We start from the raw sequence: 12,961 nt of genomic DNA, 5'->3' as shown, positions 1-12,961 counted from the left end.
AAGACACAAAGAAATGGAAAAACGTTCCATGCTCATGGATTGGGAGAACCAACGTTGTGAAGATGTCAATGCTACCTAGAGCAATCTACACATTCAATGCAATCCCCATCAAAATACCATCCACTTTTTTCAAAGAAATGGAACAAAGAATCCTAAAATTTGTATGGAACCAGAAGAGACCCAGAATAGCCAGAGGAATCTTGAAAAAGAAAAGCAAAGCTGGCGGCATCACAATTCCGGACTTCCAGCTCTATTACAAAGCTGTCATCATCAAGACAGTATGGTACTGGCACAAAAACAGACACATAGATCAATGGAACAGAATCGAGAGCCCAGAAATGGACCCTCAACTCTATGGTCAACTTATCTTTGACAAAGCAGGAACGAATGTCCAGTGGAAAAAAGACAGTCTCTTCAACAAATGGTGTTGGGAAAATTGGACAGCCACATGCAGAAGAATGAAACTGGACCATTTCCTTACACCACACACAAAAATAGACTCCAAATGGTTGAAAGACCTAAACGTGAGACAGGAGTCCATCCAAATCCTAAAGGAGAACACAGGCAGCAACCTCTTCGACCTCAGCCGCAGCAACTTCTTCCTAGAAACATCACCAAAGGCACAGGAAGCCAGGGCAAAAATGAACTATTGGGATTTCATCAAGATAAAAAGCTTTTGCACAGCAAAAGAAACAGTCCACAAAACCAAAAGACAACCGACAGAATGGGAGAAAATATTTGCAAATGACATATCAGATAAAGGGCTAGTATCCAAAATCTATAAAGAACTTATCAAACTCAACACCTAAAGAACAAATAATCCAATCAAGAAATGGGCAGAAGACATGAACAGACATTTTTCCAAAGAAGACATCCAAATGGCCAACAGGCACATGAAAAAGTGCTCAACATTGCTCGGCATCAGGGAAATCCAAATCAAAACCTCAATGAGATACCACCTCACACCCGTCAGAATGGCTAAAATTAACAAGTCAGGGAACGACAGATGTTGGCGGGGATCTGGAGAAAGGGGAACCCTCCTACACTGTTGGTGGGAATGCAAGCTGGTGCAACCCCTCTGGAAAACAGTATGGAGGTTCCTCGAACAGTTGAAATTAGAGCTACCATTCGATCCAGCAATTGCACTACTGGGTATTTACCACAAAGATACAAATGTAGGGACCCGAACGGGTACGTGCACCCCGATGTTTATAGCAGCAATGTCCACAATAGCCAAACTGTGGAAAGAGCCAAGATGTCCATCGACAGACGAATGGATAAAGAAGATGTGGTATATATACACAATGGAATATTATGCAGCCATCAAAAGGAATGAGATCTTGCCATTTGCAACAACGTGGATGGAACTGGAGGGTGTTATGCTGAGTGAAATAAGTCAATCAGAGAAAGACATGTATCATATGACCTCACTGATATTAGGAATTCTTAATCTCAGGAACAAACTGAGGGTTGCTGGAGTGGTCGGGGGTGGGAGGGATGGGGTGGCTGGGTGATAGACATTGGGGAGGGTATGTGCTACGGTGAGCGCTGTGAATTGTGCAAGACTGTTGAATCACAGATCTGTACTTCTGAAACAAATAACGCAACATATTTTAAGAAAAAAAAAAAAAGAAAAAGAAGAAGATAGCAGGAGAGGAAGAATGAAGGGGAGTAAGTCAGAGGGGGAGACGAACCAGGAGAGATGATGGACTCTGAAAAACAAACTGAGGTTTCTAGAGGAGGGTAGGGGGATGGGTTAGCCTGGTGATGGGTATTAAAGAGGGCATGTTCTGCATGGAGCACTGGGTGTTATGAACAAACAATGAATCATGGAACACTACACCAAAACAAATTATGTAATATATGGTGATTAACATAACAATAAAAAAATTTAAAAAAAGTATAAGGAAATGAAAAGTGAGAACCTACCTGAAGTCTTGTGAGTTGTGCAGTCCTGGCTACTATTTTATTGTATGGTTCCACGATTTTTGCTTTCATCCTAAGGGAAAAGAAAGAGGAGTGACAGTAAAATCATCTTCAAAATATCAATAGTTAAATTTCTTTACATTCCACTTATTTACAAAATGAACAAAAGTACCTATCAACAGCTCCTTGTAAAGCTCCAATTCTTGTCTGCATCATCTGAAGAACACCTAGGAAAACATAATAGTTTCCATTACTTTACAAATTTACAAGGATTCCAATTGGGGGAAAAATTTTATTAAAAGAAAAAATCATACATGTACACGTACCCATATATAGAAAAATTTCAATTTTTTCTGCCACCATCATAACTTAACCAGTATCTTTTACCTGCACTATTTTTAAAGCCTCTAAGTAGTCTCCCCCTCTAATTCTTGTTCCACTAAACAAGTCTGACAAATGGAGAGTGACTGAATAAGGAGCATAGGGTTTTCCAGTTTGGGTGATGAAAAAGTTCTGGAACTACATAGGAATAGTTGCACAACACTGTAAATGTAAGTAATGGTACTAAATTATAGTATGTATGAAATTATGTATAGTATGTATGAAATTATAGTTCATGTGTATTGTACTATAGTCACAAAAGAAGAAGCCTGAGTACTCTTTAAAGGTGCACATTGTAGCACAATATTCCCTGCTAAAACCCTTCCACAGTCTCCCCTTTGCTTCCATGTCAAAACTGAAGTCCACAGCTTGGTCTTCAAGGCCCTGCACCATCTGGAAATGGTGTACTTTCTCTCCAACACTCAACTGCACCCCCAAGTTCCCACTAGATAAACCCCCATTATTCATCAAGCCTTGGCTTAACAGAAACAATTACTAAAAGATCCCCCAACTGATTTAGATTTTCTTGTTATCTTCTTCTACAGCATACATTTCCTTCATGGCACTAATCACATTAGGTAATTACATATCCGCTTGTGTATCTGTTTAATTTTTTACTCTCTCACTAAACTGTAAATTCCTGGAGGTTAGGGAAAGTGTATTTTTCGTTCACTACTGTATGACCTGAGCTTAACTCAGGCTACTTCCAATGGCAATACTTGTTAAATTAATTATATGCTACGTAAGTAATACACATGGAGAGCAAGGACAGTATCGTCTTTACTCTCTACATACACAACATGATGGTTAACTTCTTACAAAACTGTAAAAATATTTTCAGGAAGATGGATTTTAAATTTTACTATTTTATACACCTGAAAATAAGCTTTTCAATATTACAGTTTTAATTATTTTGAACTCCACTCTTTAAACTCAGTTTTTACATTTAACTGGCATAGTTGTAGTTTTAAAACATAACATTCTAAATAAACTTAGGTATAGAACTCTGTCATATATTAGATGAAGTAATAGTAGAATAAACATTATCAGATACAATTATGCTTTAGTATGGCTCAGTCCAACAGAATCCTCTTGGGACCGGAGAATTCCCATTTTTCTGCTGGTTTTATGGTTCCCTGACCTTAAAGCTCCAGGAATGAACTGCCCTGACTTGTTATCATCATGACCCTACATCTTATTCTCTCCACAACCCACTCTCAAATAGACTTTCATATACACTCCACCAAAATAGATCTCATCAAGGTCACCAGAAATCCCCCAAGGTGCCAAATTCCATTGTCAGTTCTATCTTGCTCAATTCTCTGAAATTCACAACACAGTTAAACCACTCCCTCCCTAAGACATTTTTCCCCCCTCTGGGCTTCCAAGTTAAGACACTCCTGGGGTTCTTCCTATTGTATTAGTGGCTCCTCCTCTGCTAGAGTCCTACATGCTGGAGCACTCCAAGATTTTATCCTCGGTTTCACTTTTCCATCTACAATGTCTCTTAGGGATTTCACCCAATTCCAGTGTTTTAAACACTATCTGTTCAATAAAATACCAATTTTATACTCCACAAATACGTACACATATCTACATAGATTTTCTTTGTCTGCCTACCTATGTACACACCCACACCCACACACACACCCACACACACACCTCTAATTTAAGACACCCAAGGTAAGTTCTTTCCCCCCCCGCCCCATCAAAATTATAATTCTCTCCATTCTAACCTATCTCAGTTACCCATACCATCATCTATCCCATTTTTCAGGTTAAAATCTTAGGAATCACACTTGGTGACTTTTTTCCCTCAGCCCTTTCATCTCCCATCAACAAACCCTATCAGCTCTGCCCCCATTTTATCCCACCCACTTTCCTCTCTCACATCTACCACTGCACCATCAATTCTACTCTTCTAGTATCTTCTAAATTGGTACCCCTGATTCTACTTACTTTCCTATACAGCCATCAGAGAAAACTTTTTAGAGCATTAGTCTTATACTTCATACCCCTAATAAAAACCCTCCAATGGTTTACCACTGTATTTAGAATGAAAAAATCAAAATTCTTTCCCAAGAACCTCATCTACAATTCTCTCCCTCATTCATCAAATTCCTCTCATACTGGTCTTTTTTCTGTCCCTCATACATCCCAAGGTAATTCCTACCTTCCCATTTATTGGTCTCTCAGTTTACAACACTCTTCTCCCACTTTTCATGTGGTGGCTGTTTCTCATCATTCAGTTCTCAGCTCAAATGTCATCTTCTCAAAAAGGCCTTCCCTGACCATCCTAGCTAGCTAGTAAGGGACTCCCCTTCCTCCACCCAATCATCCATTTTATTTTCTTTGTGGGATTTAAAAATATCTGAAGTTTCCCATTTGTGTATTTTCTTTGTCTGCTTCCCTGCATTAGAACATAATTTCCATAAGAAAAGTGACTCTAGGGGCGCCTGAGCGGCTCTGTCGTTAAGCATCTGCCTTCTGCTCAGGTCATGATCCCACCCTGGGATCGAGCCCCTGCATCAGGCTCCCTGCTCAGCAGGAAGCCTGCTTCTCCCTCTCCCACTCCCCCTGCTTGTGTTCCTGCTCTCGCTCTCTGTCAAATAAATAAATAAAATCTTAAAAAAAAAAAAGTGATTCTATTGTTCATAGGTGCCTGGTACCTAACAAGGTCTCAGATATTGTTTAACTGAACAAATGAATGAAGGAATGAGGATATCTCTTTTCAATGAAATAGGGTTAATTAAATATACCTCTAAATCCCGTAAGAAAAGGGACTCTGTTATAGCTGTCTGGAACCTAGCAAATTCTTAACTAATATTTAAATGAATAAATGACTAGGGGTCAACTTTTAATAAAATAGGTTCAATAAACGTACTACCAAACTACTTACGTAGCAAAAAAAAAAATTCAATATTTGGGGGGAAAAAAGCAGATGAAGTAGAAGGTGGGATAATATTTGTTTTCAAATACAGATCACACTTATTTTTCAGCATCTCAAATTTCTAGTAAGTGCTCAGAAATACACATCATGCCAAAATGAATGCTAATTCATGCTTTGACCTTTTATGTTCAAATAATCCAGAGAAGATGCTTAGATTATCACAAAAACTCAGAGAAGGCAGTCTTTGTACCTCATATACTCATCCAATGGATAGTCATTCTAACTCAGTCTAACCATATATTTTAAATGTTATAATCACTCAAAAGTATTTTGGGGAAAAATAAGCACATTATAAACCTAAATGCATATAAGAAAACCACAATCAGAACTATTTCTGTTGTGATGATTCATCTACTCCTAAATACACTCAGAATCAATGTACTACTAGCCATTTTTATGGGTTTTACAAATGAAAAAATCACTTGTTTTTAAAAAAAATCACCATTAAAACAAGATATTTACTTGCTTCCAGAAACACATAAAATATTATGAGATTAAAAATAATTAATTTCCAATAGGAAGTGGTCAGTACTCAGTTTTCCCAAGAACATAGTCTGATATCCATCCTAAATATTCAAATAACAAACTGTTATTCCCTGAAATACTAAGTTCTTCATCAGGATGTCTGAGAAACAGTATACATGCTGAAAATAAGTTAATACCTTTGAGTGCATAAGAAATACTGGGGGAAGCATTAAAGCATATTGCATCCTAGAAAGCAATATCCTTCCTCAAGAATTTGATCAACACAGGGAATACCACTTAGTTTTCTTTTAATGTGTAAGGATTAATAACAGTAATCACAACACAAGTGATAATGTAAAGCATATGAACATTCCATATTTATAAGACATAGTTTAATCAAGAGAATGAAAAATTCATGGATTTAGTCAATCAAAAATATAAGACTCATAAAAATAAAAATCCAATGTATTATTCTTTTTTTTTTTTTTTTTAGGATTTTATTTGGGGAGAGAGAGGGAGCGCTCAGGCACATGCACGCAAATGAGAGGAGAGGGAGAACAAGAATCTCAAGCAGACTCTGCACTGAGCACGGAGCCCGACTGGGGGCTCCATCTCACAATCCTGAGATCATGACCTGAGCTGAATCAACAGTCAGATGCTGAACCAACTGAGCCTCCCAGGCACCCCCAATGTATTATTATTCTATTATACTTTCACCAAAAAAAGTTTCAAAAGCCAAAAATAAGGAAAGTATTCAAGCTGACTTCCACTATTACTCAGGTGGTACTGATGTTTTTATTAATTAACAATTTTCTGTTAATTTTATAGAGGCACTAAATATGTGCCAGGAATTATTCTAACCATTTTTCTAATTCACTTAGCCCTCAAAATAATACCATATAGATACGTTTTAATACTCCTCCTTTATACATAAAAGGGAGGCACAAGGAGAAGGAAAGATGGCGGAGGAGTAGGGGACCCTATTTCAACTGGTCCCCAGAATTGAGCTGGATATCTACCAGACCACTCTGAAACCCACGAAACCAGCCTGAGATGTAAAAAGATCTGGATCTCTACAAACAATATTGCAGGTGGTTGGTTTCGAGGTACAAGGGGGGAGCCCTGATTCCGCGGGCAGATATCGGAGGATAAACGGCAGCGGGAGGGTGCCTGGCCGTGGGGATCCTACACCACTGGTGAGAGACAGCCTCGCGCGCTGGGGACAGGGCACAGACTCGCAGACCGGTAGCGGCAGGGAAAGGACTTTGGGGCAGACTCCCTGGACTGAACCGGAGCGGCGAGGCCTCAAGTGTGAACTGGGGGCAGCTGACGGTTTTAGAAGCACAAAGGGCAGAGACGTGCTCCAACCTGGAGGCAGGACTGGGGGCACTGCGGAGGGGCGCACAACCCAGGACGCTGCAGTTTATAGCAGCACCGACAGAAATGGAGAGAGTGTGGCCTGGAGAGCTCACTGAAGAACAGACTTAGGTCTCTCTTCTCTGAGGCAAAGGGTTGGAAACGGTCTCTTCTGCTCTGACCCGTGGAAGAGACACGGAAAGCCACCAGGGAAAAATGTCAGAGAACAAAAGCCCCAAAAACTGATTCCCACTGAGCCCATCCCCTGACACAGGGGGGCAGGGCAACTCTGCCCAAACAGGGTTGCCTGAGCAACAGTGTGGCAGGCCCCTCCCACAGAAGACAGGCTGGGAAAACAAGAGGCCAGCAACCCTAAGGTCCCAAGAAAACAGGTGCATCTTGCTTGGGTTCTGGTCAATAATTTGGACTCTGTATATTCTCTCAAACACCCATCAACAGAATGACTAGGAGGAGGAACCCCCAAAATAGAAAAGACTCAGAGATTATGACTTATGCTGCAGATTTACAAATGGATGCAGATATAACCAAGATGTCAGAGATGGAATTCAGGCTAGCAATTGTGAAGACAATGGCTAGAATGGAGAAATCAATTAATAGCAACACAGAGTCTCTAAGGGCAGAAATGAAAGCTGAATTGGCAGAACTTAAAAATGCTATCAATGAGATCCAATCCAACCTAGATAATCTAACAGCTAGGGTAAGTGAGGCAGAGAACGAATAAGTGACCTGGAAGACAATATAATAGATAAAAAGGGAAAAGAGGAGGCCAGGGAAAAGCAACTCGGAATCCATGAAAATATAATCAGAGAATTAAGTGACATCATGAAGCATTCCAATGTCAGAATAATTGGAATCCTGGAGGGAGTGGAGAGAAAGAGAGAGAGGACTAGAAAATGTATTTGAGCAAATCGTAGCTGAAAACTTCCCTAATCTGGGGAATAAAACAAACATTCGCATCCTAGAGGCAGAGAGGACCCCTCCCAAGATCAAGGAAACAGGCCAACACCCCGACATGTAATAGTAAAACTTGCAAATCTTAGAACCAAGGAAACCATCTTAAGGGCAGTTAGGGGGAAGAGATTCCTTACATACAGAGGGAGGAACATCAGAATAATGTCAGACCTATCCACAGAGACCTGGCAAGCCTGGAAGGCCTGGCAAGACATATTGAGGGTACTAAATGAGAAGAACCTGCAGCCAAGAATACTTTATCTGGCAAGACTGTCATTCAGAATGGATGGAGAGATGAAGAGCTTCCACGACTGGCAGAAACTGAAAGAATATGTGACCACTAAGCCAGCCCTGCAAGAAATATTAAGGGAGGTTCTATAAAAGGAGAAAGACCCCAAGAGTCATATACAACAGAAATTTACAGGGACAATCTATAAGAACAACATCTTCACAGGCAACATGATGACAATTAGGTGGTACTGATGTTTTTATTAATTAACAATCTTTCATATCTTTCAATAATCACTCTCAACGTGAATGGCCTAAATGCTTCCATAAAACGGCACAGGGTTGCAGATTGGAGAAAAAGACAGGACCCATCCATATGCTGCCTACAAGAGACTCATTTTGAACCTAAAGATACAACCAGACTGAAAGTGAAGGGATGGAGATCCATCTTCCATGCCAGCGAACCTCAAAAGCAAGCTGGGGTACCAATTCCTATATCAGACAAATTAGATTTTAAACTAAAGTCTGTAATTAGAGACACAGAAGGATATTCTATCATTCTTAAAGGGTCTATCCAACAAGAAGATTTAACAATTGTAAATATCTATGCCAACATGGGAGCAGCCATCTACATAAGCCAACTGTTAACCAAAATAAAGAGTCATATTGATAAGAATACATTAATTGTAGGAGACCTCAATACTCCACTCTCAGCAATGGACAGATCATCTAAGCAGAAAATCAACAAGGAAACAAGAGCTTTGAATGATACACTGGACCAGATGGACCTCACAGATATATACAGAACATTCCACACTAACACAACAGAATACTCATTCTTCTAGAGCGCACATGGAACTGTCTCCAGAATAGACCACATACTGGGTCACAAATCAGGTCTCAACCGATACCAAAAGATTGAGATTATTCCCTGCATATTCTCAGACCACAATGCTTTAAAACTGGAACTCAATCACAAGAAAAAATTTGGCAGAAATTCAAACATTTGGAAGCTAAAGACCACTCTGCTCAAGAATGTTTGGGTCAACCGGGAAATCAAAGAAGAACTTAAACAATTAATGGAGATCAATGAGAATGAAAACACATCGGTCCAAAACCTATGGGATACTGCAAAGGCAGTCCTACAGGGGAAATACATAGTCATCCAAGCCTCACTCAAAAAAATAGAAATATCCCGAATTCACCAACTAACTCTACACCTGAAAGAACTAGAGAAAAAAGCAACAAACAATGCCTAAGCCACACATTAGAAGAGAAATAATTAAAATTACAGCAGAAATCAATGAATTAGAAACCAGAAACACAGATCAGATCAACGAAACCAGACGGTGGTTCTTTGAAAGAATAAGATCAATAAACCACTGGCCAGACTTATCCAAAAGAAAAGAGAAAGGACCCAAATAAATAAAATTATGAATGAAAGGGGAGAGATCACGACTAACACCAAGGAAATAGAAACAACTATTAGAAATTATTATCAACAGGGCGGAGCAAGATGGCGGAGCAGTAGGAGACCTAGATTTCGTCTGGTCTCAGGAATTCAGCTGAATAGGGATCAAACCATTCTGAACACCTACGAACTCAACAGGAGATCGAACAGGAGAGTAGCAACAACTCTCTGAACAGAGAAGCGACCACTTACTGGAAGGTAGGGCGTGCAGAGAAGTGAATCCGAGGCGATATTCGGGAGGATAGACGGCGGGGGAGGGGCCTCCGCCGGCCGCTTCTGGCAAGTGATAGAGCCACGGAGCACAAAATCGGACCTTTTAGAAGTTGGCTCGGCGGAGGGACGTCGCTGCAGTGGCTAAGCGGGGGGTGGAATCCTCCCGGGACAGTGTGGTCTCAGGACCCTTGGGGTCACGGAGAGACCGGGGGTGCCTAAGTGAGCCAGAGCTCCCAGGTATCACAGCGGGGAAGCCGGCTGCAGAGACGGAGCAGAGTCGCGGGCTCTCAGCTCGGGGTTGCCATAAACTGTGATCTGCGGCCCAGTCGGGGCACGGCTCCCCCAGCAGGGACCCAACAAGCAGCAGATCCGGGGAGACTCCCCTTCCTTCCCGGGGAGGAGCGGTGCGGGAACGCACTGCAGGGATCTGCTGGGTTTGGAGACTCCGTGCGGGGTCGGGTGCCAGAGATAGCAACGCTCGATCACAGGCCGGGTGAGCACGGAGTGCGGCCGGAGACCGGGGACACGGGGGTGAATGCTTTTCTCTGGGGACACACTGAGGAGCGGGGCCCCGAGTTCTCAGCTCCTCCGGGTGGAGATTGGGAGGCCACCATTTCTGCCCTGGTCCTCCAAAGCTGTGCCGAGAGCTTACAGGGAACAAAAGCTCCTGAGAACAAACCGGAGCAGCTTCCTTAGCCCGGACCGACAAGGGCGGGGCAATTCCGCCTCCGGCAAAGACATGTGGAAACCACAGCAACAGGCCCCTCCCCCAGAAGATCAGCACAAACAGCCAGCAAGCCAAGACCAAGTTGATCGATCAAGGAGAATGGGAGAACTCCAGCGCTAGGGGAATACTGCACATAGATTCATGGCTTTTTTTTTTTTTTTTTTACCATGATCCATTATTTCATCAAAGTTAATTTTTGTTGACTGTTTTTTTTTATTTTTCTTTTTCCCTTTTTCAACCAACATCTTATCAATCCCTTTTTTAAAAAAACAAAAAACATTTTTTATTTTTCATTTTTAGAGTCATATTTTATCCCTTCATAGTAGTTACCCTTATTTTTGGCATATATATATAAGTTGTTCTCTCTTTAAAATTTTGGGGTACAGTTTCTTCTAACAGATCAAAATATACCCTAAATCACTAGTGTATGGCTTTGTTCTAGTCTCCTGCCTGATCACATTCTCTCCCTTTTTCTTTTTTTTTTCTTAAATCTTCTTTCTTTTTTCAAACAACTTATCTTACCAAGTCCTTTTATAAAATCTTTTATAATTTTCATCTTTACAATCACCTTCCATCCCTTCATTGTATCAACCCTTATTTTGTACATATATGTCTTTCTTCCTTTAAAATTTTAGGAGGTACTTTTTTCTAACAGACCAAAATACGGCCAAAATCTAGTGTGTGGCACTGATCTATGTACTACCCTGATCATATTTGATCACATTCTGCTTTTTTTGTATTGTTCTGTTTTTGTTTTTATCCTTTTTTTTTCCTTTTTTTTTTCTCTTTCTTTTTACTTTCTTTCCCTTTCTTGTCCCCTGGTTTCAGGTCTTTTCTGATTTGTATACAGTATATTTGCTGGGGACGTTGTAAACCTGTTAGCATTTTGTTCTCTCATTCATCTATTCTCCTCTGGACAAAATGACAAGACGAAAGAAATCACCTCAGCAAAAAGAACAAGAGGTAGTACCGTCAGCCAGGGACCTACTCAATACGGACATTAGTATGATGTCGGACCTAGAGTTCAGAATCATGACCTTAAAGATACTAGCTGGGCTTGAAAAAAGCATGGAAGTTATTAGAGAAACCCTTTCTGGAGAAATAAAAGAACTAAAATCTAACCAAGTCGAAATCAAAAAGGCTATTGATGAGGTGCAATCAAAAATGGGGGCACTAACTGCTAGGATAAATGAGGCAGAAGAGAGAATCAGCGATATAGAAGACCAAATGATGGAAAATAAAGAGGCTGAGAAAAACAGAGAGAAACAATTACAGGATCACGAGGGCAGACTTCGAGAGATAAGTGATACGATAAGACGAAACATTAGAATAATTGGGATCCCAGAAGAAGAAGAGAGAGAGAGAGAGGGGGGCAGAAGGTATATTGGAGCAAATTATAGCAGAGAACTTCCCTAATGTGAGGAAGGAAACAGGCATTAAAATCCAGGAGGCACAGAGAACCCCTCTCAAAATCAATAATAATAGGTCAACACCCCGACATCTAATAGTAAAACTTAGGAGTCTCAGAGACAAAGAGAAAATCCTGAAAGCAGCTCGGAAGAAGAGATATGTAACCTACAATGGTAGAAACATTAGATTGGCAACAGACCTATCCACAGAGACCTGGCAGGCCAGAAAGGACTGGGAAGATATCTTCAGAGCACTAAACGAGAAAAATATGCAGCCAAGAATACTATATCCAGCTAGGCTGTCATTGAAAATAGAAGGAGAGATAAAAAGCTTCCAGAACGAAAACTAAAGGAATTTGCAAACACGAAACCAGCCCTCCAAGAAATATTGAGAGGGGTCCTCTAAGCAAAGAGAGAACCTAAAAGCAGCAAAGAGCAGAAACGAACACAGACAACAGACAGTTAACAGTCACCTTACACGCAATACAATGGCACTAAATTCATACCTTTCAAAAGCTACCCTGAATGTAAATGGGCTCAATGCCCCAATCAAAAGACACAGGCTATCAGATTGGATTAAAAAACAAGACCCATCAATATGCTGTCTGCAAGAGACTCATTTTAGACCCAAAGACACCCCCAGATTGAAAGTGAGGGGGTGGAAAACCATTTACCATGCTAATGGACACCAAAAGAAAGCTGGGGTGGCAATCCTTATATCAGACAAACTAGATTTTAAAACAAAGACTGTAATAAGAGATGAGGAAGGACACTATATCCTACTTAAAGGGTCTATCCAACAAGAAGATCTAACAATTGTAAATATCTATGCCCCGAACATGGGAGCAGCCAATTATATAAGG

At 40.7% G+C, this 12,961-nt stretch overlaps 1 protein-coding gene across 1 annotated transcript in view; it reads right to left on the bottom strand.

Annotated features, from left to right (window-relative positions):
- Positions 1-12,961, bottom strand: part of COG5 (component of oligomeric golgi complex 5) — a 334,035-nt gene that overhangs the window by 308,502 nt on the left and 12,572 nt on the right. Inside the window, exons 4-5 of the mRNA XM_025872663.2 lie at positions 2,099-2,153; positions 1,930-1,999 (exon numbers count right to left, since the gene is read on the bottom strand). Coding sequence (XP_025728448.2) covers positions 1,930-1,999; positions 2,099-2,153 — 125 coding nt within the window. The remainder of the gene's footprint in view (positions 1-1,929; positions 2,000-2,098; positions 2,154-12,961) is intronic.

Source organism: Callorhinus ursinus, unplaced genomic scaffold (genome assembly GCF_003265705.2).
Source record: "Callorhinus ursinus isolate GAN/ISIS: 27379988/994484 unplaced genomic scaffold, GSC_fseal_2.0 scaffold12, whole genome shotgun sequence".
NCBI lineage: Eukaryota > Metazoa > Chordata > Mammalia > Carnivora > Otariidae > Callorhinus > Callorhinus ursinus.
This window is presented reverse-complemented; position numbering and strand designations above follow the sequence as displayed.